The 18,428-nt window shown below is 39.5% G+C and overlaps 1 protein-coding gene across 13 annotated transcripts in view; it reads left to right on the forward strand.

Moving 5' to 3' along the window:
- The window catches only part of MTSS1 (MTSS I-BAR domain containing 1), a 228,650-nt gene that overhangs the window by 108,817 nt on the left and 101,405 nt on the right, over window positions 1-18,428 (forward strand). Inside the window, exon 1 of one of the 13 annotated variants that reach the window (XM_072603113.1) lies at window positions 2,248-5,611. The exons of the other annotated variants lie outside the window; for them this stretch is intronic. Within the exon in view, the coding sequence (XP_072459214.1) occupies window positions 5,587-5,611 (25 nt within the window). The 5' untranslated portion in view covers window positions 2,248-5,586. Of the gene's footprint in view, window positions 1-2,247; window positions 5,612-18,428 lie in introns of those variants that run through there. 13 annotated transcript variants of the gene reach the window in all.

The raw sequence follows: 18,428 nt of genomic DNA on the forward strand, positions 1-18,428 counted from the left end.
GTACCCTGAGGACCACAAGACCTTTCCATTTGACTTGCCTCTGATATTTTCCATATGCATTGCCTCCCATATTAGAATATTAGCTCTTGGAGACTCTTGTGATGTTTCCATTTATATCCCCAGATCTTAGCACAGTGCTTTGAACATAATTAGTACTTAATAATTACTTAGAAATATCTAGGTGGTAAAGTGGACAGAGTGCTGTACCTGCAGTGCAGAAGACCTAAGTTCAGATCCTTCTTCAGATACTAGCTATATGACCCTGGGCAAGTCATTTAACTGCTGTTTGCCTCAGTTTCCTTATCCATAAAGTGAGGGTAATAAAAACGCCTCCCTTCCAGGGTTGTCATGATTAAATGAGATAACATTTGTAAAACACTTTGTACACCTTGAGATTCTATACAGCTCCTAGCTGTTATTAACATTGTGATTTTTATTAAATGCTTCATCACTTCTTGCAATTTCAAGTAGATATTTCAGCAGATGTCTCAACCAAGATTTTTAGCAGCATGATCCCTCCACCATTCCCTGGAAATCTCTCCAACATAGATTCTTCCTATTTTTTTGTCATAGTGTCAAGATTGCATGGTGTTGTGAGACTGAAACCTCAGAATTGTTTTAATTGGAAGTACTCTTGATAATTTGAAGCATTTTTGCATGAGGTTACTGAATTTGCATTTCTTCTTTAGAAAAGTATTGTATACATGTTAGAGAAGCATGGTGTATATATTTTCCCATTAGACTGTAAGCACTTTATGGGCAGCCATCATGTTTTTGCCTTACCTTGTATCCTCATTGTTGAGCACATTCCTGGCATATAAGAGGTACTTAAATACTTCTTGACTTAACCTGAAAACTCTATATTCTTTGGTTGCTTATCTATTAGGGAACTTTCAGTGTTCTATACCGGTTCCTTAAATATTTTGAATCAGTTTTTTTAAAATATCAGATATTTTTTTCCACTCTCCCATTTCTTGAGGGGGCAGCTAGGTAGTATGGTGGCTAGAGTACCAGACCTCAAATCAAGAATACATCTTCCTGAGTTCAAATCTGGCCTCAGATCCTTCCTAGCTATGTGACTCTGGGCAAGTCACTTAACCCTGTTTGCCTCAGCTTCTTCAAGTGTAACTGAGCTGGAGATGGAAATGACAAACCACTCCAGTATCTTTGGCCAAGAAAACTCCAAATGGGGTCACAAAGATTCAGCCATGACTGAACAATAACAGCTATTTCTTTACATTGCTCTTATTTGTGCAAATTTAGTTGCATATAATCAAAATGAAGTGCTTGAACTTTTTAGATATCCTCAGTAGGGGAAATTCATGAGTTGTCTACACAGTAAATAGATGTTTGGAATTTTATAGAAGAAGGGTGTGTATAGAAGGCAAGTGGCTTAAGGGGATGAGCATTTCCAGATGTGGTCTGGATCAAGACAGATGTTGGCGAAATCACTGGTTATGTGGGCCTACTGGATTCTGAAACCTATGTTTAGCTGTCATGATGGTAGCTCTTGAGGGGAGGTAGAAACAGTATGGGTGAAAAGAGAAGAAAATGCCCTCTCTGGCTTCCCCTTTCACTTCCCAATTTAAAATAGAAGGCTTACCCAATGAATCTTTTTGCTTTTACTTAGCCCATGTACTTTGGGCTTTTATAACAAAATTAAAAACAGAGAAGTAACCTCTGGGCAGATTAAAAACTTTATCTGTTGGTTACTTCACTTTAAAAGGCATGCTACCACGAACTGGGCTGAGGTCATCCGATTTGGTTTCTACCATCTTTCCATTCACATCATATCACCTGTTGAAAGCATGTACCCTGCACCTGCTTCAATTCAGAGAGGGAAGAAAAGGTTACATTTTTAGTGAGTTCCTTTGACATGCCTTGATTTTAGCCGGAAAGACATCCATCAAGAATACACTTTATGGAAGGGTTGAGGAATTCCAAGTATATATACACTTTTATATATATATATATATATATATATATATATATATATATATATGCACACACATACACATGTGTGCATATATGCACATATGTATATATGTATGTGTGTGTATGTATGTAATAAATGACCTAATTCTGAATAAGGTTTTCCTTTTCACCTTTGGAGAATATTTCTAAGGAATTTATCCTTGGTTACTAATAAATCTTTTTGATTTGGTTAACTTTGTTGTAATTTAAATGTAGTTTGTTTAAATTTAAATATAATCCTAATATATGTGTCTCTCTTTATAGACATTTATACACACTTTTTAAATTTCAAATTAGCACAAAATTTTTTTTCCATTCAATTCAAAGTTTAAATTTTAAATTCATTTGACTATTATTAAACACCTACTATGTTGCAAGACACTATTAGATGGTGGGTTAGAAAGACAAAACAAAAACTTGCCCCTGCATTTTGAAAGAGTATTTTTTTCAAAATACAGATTTCCGGTTGTGAACTTTTGAGATACTCATCTCACCAGCACCCTTTCAAATAAGTGTTAAAATATGTCTTTCTTACAATGTACATTTCTCTGTAACCATTATTTTCTGTCGCACTGAGAATTCATCCTGACTTTGCCTTCCACCTTTATTTTTCCTAGTGACTATTTTCTATTTCTACATTTCAAGTTATCAGACACAGAGATAGTATGATGTCATGGAAAATGAATAATTAATAATAATAATTATAGCTGGCATGTATATAGCCTTTAAAGTACTTTTCATATGTTATCTCATTTGTTATAACTCCTCTGTGATGGAGGTGTATTGTCATACAGATAGGGAAACTGAGGCAGAAAGGAGAATTGACTTGTTTGGGAGTCAGAGACCTAGGAAATGTCTGAGATTGGATTCAAACTCAGGTCTCCTTGACTTTTAAGTCCTCACTGCTCCACCAAGCTGCCTAGATGAAAAGCACTGGGTTGGGAGGAGCAAAGTCAAGTTTAAGTTTTTAGCTCTGCCCTTAACTTGTTGGTGACCTTGGGCAAGCAAGTCGCTGCACTGTGTAGAGTTCAGAAGGGGTTGGGCAAAACATCTCAGAGCTCCCTTCTAACTGACGGTATGTTCTGGGAGACATCATTTGTATAAAATTCCCAAGTAGACTTTCTGTGTTTGAGGCCCCAGGGAACTAAGGGGTAGGAGCAGGGGGATTTATGGTAATCCGTTCCGGAATATGGTGGCCTGGAAAGGGTACCTCTTTTATACAACTCTACATGAGGCTCTAAATCAAGCCATCTTAGTCCTGGGTTCATGAACTTAAAAAAAATTTAAAAGAATTTTAAATAATATCTCAAGAAGCTACATTTTAATATAATTGATTTTTTGGTAATCCTATGAATTTCATTTTATACATTTAAAAACATGATTCTAAGAAGGGGTCCATAGGTTTTTATCAGACTGTCAAAGGGTTCCATAACACAATAAAGATTAAAGATAGATTGTATCCCTGCTTGAGTCAGTTTTTTGCATTTGTAAAAACCTTTCTTTAGTAGTAAAGCCTTTTCTCCCACTTCCCTTGTGAATATGAATAACTCACATTTCTATAGTGAATTAAGGTTAAAAAAATAAAATGAAATAAACCACATTTATCACAACCATCCTATGCTTTAGAGCCTGTATGTTCCCAAGGTGGGTGATACTGCCCCCCCCCCCCGGGGGTGCTGGAACCGTCCGGGGGGAGTGGTATTTTCTGAAATGATACAAATTTTAAACAAAACAAAACACAACAACACATTAAAGGGCTGAAAAAAAATGGATTTCCAGGGGAGCACTGAGTAATTCTTTTTTGGAAAGGAGGTGGTAGGCCAAATAAGTTTGGGAGCCTCTGCAGTAACAGTCAAGGCATGATGAATTCCATCTTACAGATGAGGAATAGGGGCACAGACGTCTTGCCCAGGATCACACAGCTAGGATTAAGATCAGATTGAGATCTTGAGAGCCCAGACCAGTGTTCATTCAGCTTTCCCCCATTCCCTCTCTGGGAATGTGAAATACAATGTGTTTTCTTTTTCCTTTCTTTCTTTTAAAAACCTATCCTACATTTAGTAACTGGTGACGAATATTGAAGTACTCAAACAAAACCAGAATCATGTACAAGATTGGGAACTCCATTGTTAAAATGTATATTAACTTGAACAACACTAGCAGCAGCATCCTGTTTATTCCCATAGTCTCTTCAGGACTCTTTTTTACTCCTTCTATATTTTCATTTTCAGATTTTGTAGTTTTGTAGTTTGCTGTTATTTACATAGCTGTGCTCATGAATATGTTTTCCTTCTCTCTCACATCTTGGGGGAGCACATGTTTGGGTTTGCATGGGTAGGAGTGGAGCCTGGACGAAGGGGTAGGAGGAATTTAGCAAAGGCCTTTATTTGGGTAAGAGCACAGCATGTACCAGTCTCTCACTTTTTGCGTTACAGCAGCAAGTTAGGGGGAGTCAGGTGAAGCAGTGAGTGTCCTTCTCCGCCCTGGGATACCCTGAGCCCTCGTCATCTGATTAAGCCATTGATTCTGAGTATTCTAATGAGTCCCAGGTTATTCATCCTTTTATGTTTCTGGGAAATTTCAGTTTTATCCTTGAACGGTGGGATTTGGATATGTGATCCATTAATATTCTCTCTGGGCCCTGGGGAAGGCAAGAGCTACCCTAAAAATGCAAGAAATGTAAAGAAAGCAGGTGGCTGCATTTCCCATCACAGATGCTGTGGTTTCTTGACAATACACCATGGTGGCAGAGATTTTTTTTTGCATATAGTGTCTTCTAAGACCTGGGAGTTCCTTTTCCTGTTTTTTTTAAAAATTATTTTATTTGTTTTCAGTTTTCTTTAGTCACTTCCATATATCTTAGATTTTTTTCCCTTCCCTTCTCCTCTTTCCCCCTCCCTCCCCACTCCTTCCCTGAGACAACATGTAATCTTATATAGGTTCTACACATGCGTTCCTATTAAATACATTTTCACTTTAGTCATGTTGCACAGAAGAATTAAAATGAATGGGAGAACTCTTTCCCTGTTTTGATAGCAGCAATGAGTAGCTAGGTGGCACAATGCACAGGGCTTGGAGTCAGGGTAGCCTGAGTTTTAATCCTGTCTCAAGCCCTTAGTAGCTGTTTGGCCTTGAGGACGATATAACCTCTCTGTGTATCAATTTCTTTGTCTGTAAAATAGGGATAATAATAGCACCCACCTCACAAGGTTGTGAGGAGCAAGTGTTAAGAACTTTTCACGCTTTAAAGCACTGTATAAATGCTAGCTATTAGGAGTAGGCCAATTTGAAGCTTATAGGTTTTTTTTTAAACCTCTGAGTTTTAATTTAATCACTCAGCCAACAAGCATTCATTCAGCTTCTACTGTGTATAAGGTATTGTGTTTGGGAATACGATGAGAAGAAAGAAATGTCTCTGCCAGGCAGCACACCTAGCATGTGAGTGGCACAAACAATGCTTAATAAATGCTTGTTGGTGGATTTATTGACTGATAGCCATATGCAAGTTAGATTAGCAGGAGGAAAGTCAGCTGACAGACTGCTCTGATAACCAAAGCATGAGAGTCTGGGCTAGTGTGGTGGCAGGGGAGACTGAGCGAGAGGGCTGACTGAATGTGTGTCCAGGTTGAAAAAAAAGGTAGGTTTTGCCTGCTGCCTACTGACTTTGAAAAGAGGAATGGATGGATGGATCAAAGGGGACTCCAAAGTTTTGGGTCTGGGTGACTGGGAAAAAATGTGATGTTACTGATAGAAATAGGGAAGTTGTGAAGGAGAACTGTTTTGGGGGATAAGATGATGAATCTGTTGTTTGTGTTTTGTTGCTATTAGTGGCCTGGTGATGAGTCAGTCATAAGGTGGCTTGCATTTTGACAGGTATGATCTTGTACTTGAAAGCACAGCATGGGGATGCATGTGTATGCACATAGATGTTTGTCCCGATGCATTTGCATATTTGCTCCCTATTTCATTTCTAGGTTATAAATTAGTTATAAATGATAAAAAATTAGTTATAAATGAAGTCTTTCCCTACTTCCTATTTAAAGCTTACTCAGCTTTTAAAATCCACCTCCAGTGCTATTTCTTCTTAGAAGTCTCCCCTAATTCCCTCCCACCTTCCTTGCCCAGAGTAAGTAACCTTCTCTTGACTCTCTCCCCTTTCGTATTGCTTTATTCATTTGTGTGGATGCATCATATCTCTGTATTAGACTGTAAGCTCCTGTATTACCTGAACTTTGTAGCATTTGTATTCATGAGAATGCTCTGCACACAGTCAGTACTTAATAAATGTTAACTGAATTGAAATAAATTGCACATCCAGGGACCACGTATCTCAGGGTCTGAGAGGCTGAAAAGCTGTAGATATATGCCTTTAAGTATTCTTTCTTGGCTAGGTCAAAAGTATCATTTCCAGATCCCATTTTTCTTCCTCAATAGGATCTTATAAAACAAAACAAAACAAAACTTTTTAAGGATAAAGTTCAATACCTCCCAGCTCAAACCTGTGAAATCTGTTTAACCCAAAATTGTTTTGCCTTGAGATTAGCTAGTTAGTATTTTTGAGTTAATTGAGTTATGCCTCCAGGATTCTTTGTTGGAACCAACTAATCCGCTAGATCCTGGACCCTAGCTGTGCTGGATTTCATCCAGTCTTTCTGTTCTTTGCCCTAGTCACTGTACATCTGGAGAACTGTATTCAGTTCTAGGAAGGACAATGAGAAGATGAAAAATGTCTTGAAGAGGGCTAACTGAGATGGTAAGGGGAACAGACACTGTTCTCTATAAGGTCATGTAAGACTAGAGGAGACAAAAGGCTTTTTGGGACTCAGAGCGCTTCCTGTCTTCAAGTATTTGTAAGTCTATGATATGGAAGATGGAATAGACTTGTTTTGATTGGACCCGAAGGACAGAACCAGGAACAGTTGGCACTAGGAGACAGATTCTTTGAGCAATTGTTCAGAAACAAATTTTGACTTAATAGAAGGGGGAAAAACCACTCAACTTTCTTAATTGTTGGAATTAACCAGAGATAGAATGGACCATCTGGTTCCCCCTCCCTGGAGGCCTTCAAATAAAATCTGGATGGCTTTTGTCATGAATGTCATGGATGGGATGCTTTTTCAGATAGCAGTTGAACTGGAATAATTTCTCAGGGCCATTCTTCTAACTCTGAGGTTCTGTGATTTTGGACTCATCGGTTCCTTCCATTCATAAGATAAGAATGCCTGGTTTGGAAAAAGATGGGCAACTCTTTAAGTTTACAGACAACTAGAGACAGTGTGACTTGGGGTTGTGAAGTTGAGGCACCAAATGCTGACAGGCTGTTTGAGGGCCAGTCAAGAAGTTGCCTGAGATGTCTTCTTAGGAAATATTCTTGGAGACACCTGTTTTCTGCAGGCCCTTGGAGGGAGAATTGCAGCTGGTTATGGAAGCAACAGTTTATAAGAGACACCCAGTGCCCCTGCCACATTCTTGCCAGTGCTGGTGACACAGCATTTGGGAATTTTTGCTTTGACTGGTATGTGTCTAATGAATCAGGAATGTACATGTTTTGAAAAAACCACTGCCTATTTTAAAGTGGACTGAAGTTCTTATCTTGTTGCATTTTATGTCTAAGAAGCCAAGAAGATTGGGAAATTCATCGGCTTTCTAAATGCCATTGTCAAGGATGAGGAAACATGGAACCTCCTAAAGATGAATTTTTTTTAAAGTGTCCAGATAAGCCAAAAATAATTCAGGAGGAATTTTGAGGGGGATTATATCTGTAGTATAGGAAACTCTGGAGGAAAAACATGCCATTTATCAATGCTGATAAACACCTACTCTGCAGTTTATAGTCATAGAGAGCCGTGAAGTTTGATGACTTGCCCAAGGTCATCCTGCCAGTCTCATCTACCTTTCCTGATTGGCCTAGCTTCCTCTCTGTCAATCTCTAGCTAAAGGTGATTTCTCCTTCCTCAAATCTTTATCTCTTTTATTATCCTTATTAGGGTACAGATCTTACCTCTTTTACTAGACTATAATCTCCTTGAGGGCAGACATCATTCTTATCCTAAATCTTTGTATCCTTAGCACCAAGTCTATCATCTTTCCCATATTACCTTGATATTCTGATAGGCCTGTGTTCTCATCAATGTGGGCACTTCTATTAAGCTCACTGCAGCCCATTTTCTCCTTGTAATTTAATAGGTGGTCGTTGAATTGAATCAGATAGAATTTTATGAAAACAGAATATTCCTGTGACTATTTGTCTCATCTTTTGTCTTTAGATCCCTAGCACTTACCATAGTGCTAGGCACGTAATAGGTGAGTCATAAATACTTTGGATTGATTTTGTGTTTTAACTGTAAATGTAGATACATAGCTTCTTTTGACACTTATGGCAGCTAGGTGCTCCCATCATGTCAGAAATTTTAACTTAGAAATTTAAAGTCATATTAGTTAAGAACTGAACACTAAAAAAAAAGATGAAGTTCAAGTTTCTTTGAGTTCTTTCCTTTATCACTGTAATGCCCTATTTGGGTTCCTTTAAGAGAGATTCTAAAGATAGAATAATAATTAATTGAGCAAACATTTATTAAGTGCCTGATTTAGGCAGAGCTCTGTGTTCTGGGGAAGATGCAAAGTTCAGATAAGGCTCAGAAGTCAAGACCGAGAGGCTAATTTTGTTAAAACTGTCAAGAATTAACTCAGTAATATTTAGTATACTCATGCACAGAACTTAGAGGCCCTTTTTTTGATACACTTTCAGTTGTCACCATGTGGTTGCAAAGGAATGATCTTGGCATTTCAGTCTGTATAAGATGCTTTATTTAACTGTCTGGATGGATGATGGGATGCATTCTCCTGAGCGAGGGTTGTGATGCATCAGTAATTGTAGTTAAGTGAACATGGATGACCATCAGGCAAACGAAGCTGAATTTGTCACAGCTGTCAGGATGATCATGTCATGTGTACGTCCCTTTAGAAAACTTTTAGGCCGTGAGCCTTTTCAGCTTCCTGACTTTGTCACGTTTTCCTGACTCCTTGTTTTTGAGTTTGAAAAACACGGAGAAGACTCTTATCGATCCTACCAGGGGCCAGGGTTAAAGTTTCTGCAAGCCGGGGTCAGGTGCTGAAACGATGTGTTTTTTTAGATCTTGAATAGCATCCTTTACGGACTTTACCCTGTTGATACAGACAACCCTAAGAATAATACAAAAGAGTATTTTTAAAGTGAAAGATTGTTTCTGCTTCTCAAAATGCTCATTACATGGTATAATTTGGCCTTTTGAGGAGTTAGTTGTCACTCTTTTTTAGAGGCATAATTTCCAAATATATCACATAGAGTCCTGGGCTTGGAGTCAGGAAACCTGAGTTCAAATCCTATCCTGTGCACTCATTAGCTGGGTAAACCTCTTAGTTTCTCCAAACCTCAGTTGGCTTATCTGTAAATTGGGACTAAAAATATCTATAGTAACTAACTCACAGGGTGGTTATGAATGTAATGATAATGGAACCCAAGGAACCACAACATATGCTTAGCAAAAATATAGTAGTGTCATTAGGACTAGTAAAAGATAAGTAACATTTGTAAATGCATATTTGTAAATATATGGATAGGTATCTTAATAGCTAAATCACTTAATTTTACTTCCCTCCCCCTACCAAATAAAAGGACTACAAAATCTACTATAGATGTCATATAGTGGAAAGAACTATGAGTGAGAAGACCTGAGTACAAATCCTGTTCTCTGCCACTTAATTAGCCATGTGATCTTAGATGCTCAGTTCCTCTAAAACTCAGTCCTTCCATCTGTAAAATGGGTTCCTAGGCTTCATCAGATTGCTGAAGAGGTACGTGACCCAAAACACATTCACTGCCTTTGTGTTATAGTGTATAAAACACTGTGAAGAATTAGGAATTTCTGTACCTAGTGATGATGATGATAATGATGAAGGTAGGATTTCTATATTACTAAGTTTTATGAAGTTTTGTGATTAATACCCCATTTGATCCTCCCAACAACTCTTGGAGGTAAGAACTATTATTTTCCCTCTTTTACAGATGAAGAAACTGAGACAGGCAGAGGTTAAGTGATTTGCCTAGGGTCACATAGCTAGTAAGTGGCTGAAGTTGGATTTGAACTCAGGTTTTCCTGACTCCAGGCTCAGTGGTCAATCAATTACTTACCTGCTTTTTCACTTACCTTACAGTTCACTTACCTGCTTCTTTTATCTTAGAGAAAAGAATTTCTAATTCGTTAAAAACAGGCTATACTTCTTATGACTATACATAAAATTTCAGTGACACTGGCAGGATTTGTTGAACTTACTGGGATTTTGATGTCACCTTTGTTGAACTGATGAGTCTGTTAATTAGCAATTGGTATAATCAGTAGTGAAGTTTTTTTAGTCAAGAAAGATGAGTGACCTAGGAGCATCTCTTACATTTAGATTATTTTTAAATTTTTTTTTTTTGTGATGGCTACAGATACAGGAGCTAGACACCAATTCAATCTAATTTACAAAGCATTTAATTACCTGTTACAGGCAAGGAATTTTGCTGTGCTTTGGGGACAAAATGACGAAAATGTCAGTGTTCCAACCCTCAAAGAACTTAGTTAACTAGAAGGGACACATCTGCACCAAGAGTTATAATGCAAGGTGAAGTATCATCAGGGCCCATGAGAGATCCAGATGAAGGCATTGTAGGAAATTTTGAGGAGAGTGCTTCTGTCCAGCTGAGGGAATCAGTCAACAAGCATTTATTAAGCACCTACTGTATGTGTCAATCACATACTTCTGCTAAGAGGTGGGATACAAAGAAAAGCAGAAGGCGATCATTTTCCCCCAGAGGTTAGAGGCTAATGGGGGAGAGAGCATGAAAACAACTGTACAAACAAATTATAGACAGGATAAATTAGAGAGGTCTGTGGAGGATGGAGCACCCGAGTCTGGGCTTTGGAGGAAGAGAAGGATTTTTGCAGAGATGAGGAGGGAGTACATTCCAGGGAGACTGTGTGTGTGTGTGTGTGTGTGTGTGTGTGTGTGTGTGTGTTTGTGTGTGTGTGTGTGTTTGTGTGTGTATGCATGTATGTAGGTAGGAGGACCCAGGAGAAAATTGGGAAACAGAAGCTAGTCCAGTTTGGCTGTAAGAGAAAGTAGTAGTAGGAAACAAGACTGGGAGAAAAGACTGGAGCTATATTTTGACATTTCTTAAGTCTCAGACTATGGAGTTTGTATTTTAACACAATACAACAGCAAAAATAATCATCATAGTAGTAATACTTATTGTGTGCCAGTCATTGTGCTAAGAGCTTTGCAGATATCTCATTTGATCCACACTACAACTCTGGGAGGGAGTTGTTGTTATTACTCCCATTTTACAGATGAGGAAGTGGAGGCGAGGTTAAGTGATTTGTCCAGGGTCATACAGCTACTAAGTGTTGGAGGCTGGATTTGAACTCAGGTCTTCCTGATTCCAAGGAACCCTGGAAAGTTTTTGAGCAGAGGAATGGACAACTCTAACCTGTGTATCAAGAAGATTATTTTTATAGTTCTATGGACGATCTCTTGGAAGAAGGAGAGAAAAAGCATCAGGAAACTAGTGAATAGGCTGGGCACTTTGAGTGTGTGTCTGTGCTTCTGACTGTTAAGAAATCTATGAAGGAAAGCTGCAAGGTTTGCTTATCATCAGATCCATTTTGCCAATTTTGTGATTCTAAGACAACTAAAATTAAAAAAAAAACAACTCAGGATACTTGAGAGTCAAACCTCATATGTATATATACATTTCCTTTTTTCAGAGATACAGAAATAACTCTTAGGGGATATTAAATTATTAAAAATTAAACTAAAATTAAAATTGCCCTATTCTCCCCTACCTGCATATAGGAGACGAAAGGCTTGGCATAGCAATGCTGACTCTTGATTGCCCTGTCCCCCTTCTCCCTACCTTAGTAAGCCCGAAGGAATCACCAGAGTTCTTAATGGGGGAGTGAGGAAAGGAGGAGAGATATCTAGATATTCATGTACATAAAAAGGACAAAGGGAGCAACAATTTTGTAGGCTTCCTGTTCGTTGTGATGAGAGGTGCCATGAAGTACCTGTGGTCACATGACTTATAGGTGACAGAAATGAGATCTGAACTCAGATCTTCTTGACCCCTGGGCTTTCCCCACTTCACTGCCTAGTTGCATCAACTGGATTTAGTGTTTGCATGGATACACATCAGTTGTGAAATGAGCTTGCAGTATTTGGTCCTGAGAGTTGAAGGACGTTCAGTGCAATTAGAGATAATCTTGGGCCGTGACTTTTGACCTCAGCCTTGGCAGCAGGGTGACTGTGTATGTGCCTAGCTTAACTAATATCCAGGTCCAAAGTAACAAATGTGCTATGTTCCTGACCCTTGAAATATCTTCTATGCCCAGTGTCTCTGTTCTTAATGCTTTGTGGTCACTATTTCATGGTTCTAGAAGAAGCCCTGAGGCCAGAGAATGACTAAATCCTTATAATCTCAGGAAAGGGGGTAATTCTGAATTCAGAGTTACTTCTTGGTTTTCTCTAATCCTAAAAGAATGAATATGTTAGAGCTGGTTGTGTTTATAGAAGGTTTTTATTCTAATCCCCTCAGTTTACAAAAAAGGAAGCCAAGGTGGGAAGTCCATATCCTTCCTTCCATATCCTTGAGTATGTGAAGATCTTAATTTGATGTAGGAGGTAAATTTTGAACTACAACAGTTCTACTGCAGTGAGAGAGAACTTCGTTGTGTATACCCATCAATCTGCTCGTCAACATTTTAATTCAGTTAAAATGTTGATGAGCAGATTGATGGGTATACAGAAGCCATTGCAACATCTAAGACAGGTTTTGGGGACTGGAGAGTCCCTATATCTTCATCCTTCTAGGTGGTAGAACTTTATTCAGAAGAGACCCTCATGGGACCTTTCTTCTTGGCCTTTTAACTCTGACTTCAGGGTATAGTTTTAATAAACTTGGTTATCTAATTCCCAAATCCACAGCAGATCTTAGAACCTTTAAGTTGGAAGAGAACCTGGATGTATGCAGTAGCCTAGATTTAGCTCTAGAAGGGAATTGAAGGATCATTTAGGTGAAGGATTCTTAAACTTTTGTGTGTTGTAAACCCTTTTGACACTGGTGAAACCTAGGGACCACTTCTCGGAAAAAAATGCTTTTAAATTATTGAAGTTAATGGTAAATTTCATTTAGAAGTTAATAAAAATAAAGATGTCAGTTTTTTTTCCCATCCAAGTTCATAGACCCCTGAAATCTTTCCATGAATCCCAAGGGGTTTATAGATCTCAGGCTAATAACCTCTGATCTAGAACTGTCCCCTCAGTTAATGATAAGTAAGGAATCTGAGTCCAGAGTTTGTGACTTGTTCAAGGTCACTCAGACTGTAAGTGACAAAAACAGGACTTCAGCTCTTGCCCCCTGACTCCAAATCAGTGGTTTCCCCAAGCATAATTTCATCTAGATTAATCTTTTACTCCATGTAGGAATACTAAATTCTCAAAAAACTAGACAATATCAGTGATATATCCGTGATAGTTGGTTTGTATGGTCTGTACTTGAACACTTTTAAGTTATGAGGAACTCACTGTCTAATAAAGTAACCCATATCATATTGGAATAACATTGATCATCATCCTTCGATTTTTATCAGTTTTCAGTATGCTTTCCTAGAACTTCTTAACCTAACTGTTCTCATTCTGCCCTTTGGGGCCACATAGTCTAATTTCTTAGCTTCATCACAGCTTTGTAGTTATTAGAAGACAGTCATCATATCCTCCCTGTTCCCCTTAACATTTTTCCAGAAAAAAAATGAGAGGCAGAAAATTAGAAAGGGAGGGGCAGTCAGAGACAGCTCACAGACTGGAGCAAGAAGTGACATCTGTCAGCTTGTGACAGTGAGACAGGAGACACGGGAGGCTCTGAAAAACGAACAGAAGAACCCAAAAGACAAAGTATCCAGAATGAGAACAAAGAACCCTGCTGCACACCTTGGTGGTCCCTGGAGAAGGTATCATAGGTTGAGATGATGGAAGCCCTGAGCCATTAAGAACAGGTTAAATTCTGTTCATTCCACTTCTAGAGCTAGAGTAAAAAGTACAAATGGAGGCCCTTTGGAAGGGCTTCAGTTGTCCAGATAGAGCTAGGAGCTTCTTCACCCAGTTTGTGTTGTGAACCCCTTTGGCAGTCTGGTAAATTCTATGGCCCCCTTCTCAGAATGATGGGTATTAACACATAAAATACATAGGTTACAAGGGGAGCCTGTTATACTGAAATGCAGTTATCAGAATATTTTTAAATAGCAAATACGTGGACCGCAGGATAAGACCTCCCATGCATTTGTATGAGGTAACAAGTTCTTCGATAATGCTGGATAGATGAGGGGTAATGTTTCTAATGGTTTTTATTTACATAACACTTTATAAGGCTTGATTGTCTTTGAGAAATTATGGATCCGTTTCATTTTTGTCTTTGTATTTCCATTGCTTGGTACATAGCCTGGACCTTAGTAAATGCTGGTTGAATGCTTGTTTTCTTCTTTTTCATCACCATCAGCACCATCGTCATCATCACTGTCATTGTCTTCACCATCATAGCTAACATTTATTTATACAGCTCTTACTATGTGCCAGGCACTGTGCTCAGAACTACCCTGAAAGGTAAGTACTATTATTATCCCCACTTTACAGATGAGAAAAGTGAGGCAGAGAGAAGTCACATGACTTGTCCAGGGTTTCCCAGCCAATTACTCAGCCTCAACACAGGTCTTTCTTGCAACAGGTCCAGTGCTCTGTCTACTGCCCATGGTCATAGAGTAGCTATGGCATGACCGTCAGTTATATAGACTAGGTTATTTCCAACATGTAGAAGATTTGTCTAGGCCTGATTTTATACTTCTGAATGTTGGAAAGGATTTTTGTGCTTGTAGAATGCATTATCTCTGTAGACATAAAGCCTCAGCTGAGGCTTGAGAAGATTTAAATGATTCACCCAAAGTCACAAAGAGTAAGTAACAAAGATGGGATTTGAAACTCAGAAGAGTTGAACTTCTTCCTCCGATTCCAGGGCCACCTGTATCACAGGGCTGCAGGAAACAGCAGACTTTGGTAGAAATGATTCCTGCCAAGCTGCCGTCAGCATGGGAAGTTATTAGGAAAGAGGCATAGGGCAGTGTTAGCAGGAGGAGGATGGAGAGGGACATGAGCAGTGCATTAGCATGAGGGGAGATCAGGATATACTGAGAGTCTTGCATTTTCTTTCTGAACAGAGGTGTTGACTTCCTGTTGGCCACAAGTCAGGATACTCAAGTTCCTCAGCTTGGTGAAAGGCTGATGACTTGAGGCCGCTCTGGCTCACTTAAATCCAATTCGTACTCAAACTAAGACATCACCCTGTCAGAAATGAAAGGTGAACAGCAACATCTGAAAGCTATACAGGATTCCTTAAGTTCTTTATGTGTCTGTTTTCTTACACCTTTTGAGATTCAGAAAACAAACTCATAACACCATGTGACGTTAGTCTGAAACGTCACATGTTGTGTTCCATGAGCACTGGACTTGTAGGAGGTTTGGGGCTTAAGTTTCAGCTCTGCTGCCCACCAGTTGTGACACTTCGGAAATTCTGAACTTCTATAAAATGGGGATAGTAATACCTACCCTGTCGATGTTATAGCAGGCTCTTAAGTCTTTTTGTGTCATGGACTCCTTAGGCAATGTGGTGAATCAGCCCGTGGATCCCTTCGGATCCCTTCTCAGAATAATATTTTTAAATGCATGACACATAAGATCACAAAGGAAATCAGTTATAGTGAAATACAGTTACATCTATCTATTGATCTACAAACAAGTTCAACCCCAACCTAAGAATTTATAAGCCCTCTAAGGTTGTGAGGTACATTAAATGAGATGATAAAAACAATAGCCCTCATACTTATGGACTGAGGGTGGCACAGTGGAGAGATTGACAGATTTGGAAGAGGATCTGAAGTCAGATTTCACCTTGCTTCTTACTCACAGCCTGTGTAATTTGGGAGAAATCACCAAACCTCTTTAGCCCTCCTCCTAGCTGTAAAACAAGGACTAGGTGACCTCTGAGGTTTCTTCTAGTTCTAAATCTGTGATCCTGTGAATGGATGTAGAAGTAATTTGTGCTTAGTCCAGTGCCTGGCATATAGTAGGTGCTTGATAAATGTCTGTTGACCAACTGTAAAACCCTCTACGAATGTGATGCACCCCTTTTCTTTTGGGGTCCCTTTGGTGCTTCTCCACTAGACAGGTGGGAAAGACAGCCTTGCATAAATAACAAGCAGAATTGCCATGGTGACTATCTCTTGGTTTGGAATCTTTTGTGGTACGAGCTAGTCACCCCTTGGCATCTGCCTGCTGCCAACTGATGAATCAGCGCTCTGTTTTTGGCCTTCTCCTACCACGTGCACACACATGTGAAGCCTCTCATATGGATCAGTCTCATTTCACAATCACTGGCATTTTTTTTTTAAAGCCCAGAAGGGCTCATCAGCATCTCCCACATCCTCTATGTCAGGCATCATCAACATGGCATTGTGGTCCCTGTGCCAAAGGGACAGTTTCAGAGACTGGCAGGTTGTGGGGAGGGGTTTGGGGAGAGAGAAGCTTGTCCTTGACACCTCCAGGCACTTCCCTTCTCATCCCTCTGCCCTATACCTTTCCTCTAAACTATGACATGCTCTGCGTTCTCCCCTAGAATTGAGGTGGGCATCTAAAGAAATCCATCATTTCAACAATTTTCTCTTCTTAAGAGTAATGCTAACTTACTTTGTTAGTTCAACAAATATTTACTACCTGCTGTGCCTGACCCTGGGCCAAAAGTAGCAAAAAAAAAAAAAAAAAAAAAATTCTTGCCTTCAGGTTGCTTGGATTCTGCTGCTTACATTTTTGCATTATACTGCACCTGCTTCCAAGGGCAGTTGTGAAGAACTTTACCTAGGAACCCTGAGTGTCTTCTCCCAGTTTGATTTTTTGGTTATTTTTTTTTTTTTAATTAAAAGGGACTATCTCGTGAGTAACTACTTAAAAGAGGCCTATTCATTGAATGCATGTATCTCACTCAAGGTGAGAATGTGATAAGACCTTAGCCTGAAAGGGCCAGGGCCTCCCGTTGCATCCTGGGTCATCTCCAGTTGTCCTGGTGAATATCAGACCATTGAACCCAGATGGCTCAGGAGAAGAAAGTGAGGCTGGTGATCTTGCGCAGCCCTCCCTCACTCAAATCAAAGTCACCTGCACATCTTATCATCATTTCCCTGATGTCATGGTCCTCTGTGAAGAACTAATGAGATAATGCCTGCAAAGAGCTTACGATCTCTATCTAAATGTAGTTTCTTGTTGTTCTAATATGCCTGTAAAGGGCTTCAGGTATCTCCCTAAATGTAGCTTAATGTTGCTGCTGTAACATTATTGTACTTGTAAGGTGGCCCTGTGGATAGAGAGCTGGGTCCGGGATCAGCAAGACTCATCTCCCTGAGCTCACATCTGGCCTGACACTTAACTAGCTGTATGACCCTGGGCAAGTCACTTCACTTTGTTTAACTCTCAGTTTCTTCATCTGTAAAGTAAGCTAGAGGAAGAAATGACAAACCGCTCCTGTATTTTTGCCAAGAAAACCCCAAATGGGGTTACAAAGAGTCAGATAAGACTGCAGTGACTGAACAACAAAAAAGGGTTTAAGGTCTCTATGTAAATGTAGCTGTTATTTTTTGATGATGATGATGGTGATGATGATGATGATGATGATGATGCCGCCTCTTAAGGTCCTAAGGGTCTCTTTATAGATATAGCTATTGTTATTATCGTTATTATTGTTTGTTTGTAATTAGTCCTGGGAAGTTTAGGTAAAGTATAGCATCTCTCCCAATGGTCTGTAGAATTTAATAGGTAATTATAATACACAATTGTTAAGTGTGTAGGGAGGTGGTGCAGATAATTTGCTTTGTGACTTTTTGAGGGGTAGGAGGTGGATCTCTGTTGGCACAGCTCTCCAGCTGGCTGCTGATGCTCCCCTGGCCAAATACCATGGACAAACACACTGCCCACTCTGTCCCTGACCACCACCCCACAGTTCTGTTTGTTGTTTCTCTTTGTAAAGGAAAGCACAGACTGAAAGACTGTTACACAGTACAATGCCACATCTCCCTCCCTCCTGTCTCCCACAGATAGATTAGAACAGAGTATCAATTATCCATTCCAATTATACCACCACCACGGGATATTAAATCCAGAGACACCAACCGTCAGCAGGATGTTTACTAAAGCCTTGGGCTAATGTTCATAGCACTTATTAACAGGAGTAGCATGTTTGGTGTTCTCCCCGGCACTGGGGGTGGGCTTCTCCAGTGGGCTCCTCCTACAGGAAAATGCCACTAGGGATGCTGTGACCTCTGCAGGGGTGGGAGGGAATAAGTTCT

The sequence above is a fragment of the Notamacropus eugenii genome, chromosome 4 (genome assembly GCF_028372415.1).
Source record: "Notamacropus eugenii isolate mMacEug1 chromosome 4, mMacEug1.pri_v2, whole genome shotgun sequence".
Lineage (NCBI taxonomy): Eukaryota > Metazoa > Chordata > Mammalia > Diprotodontia > Macropodidae > Notamacropus > Notamacropus eugenii.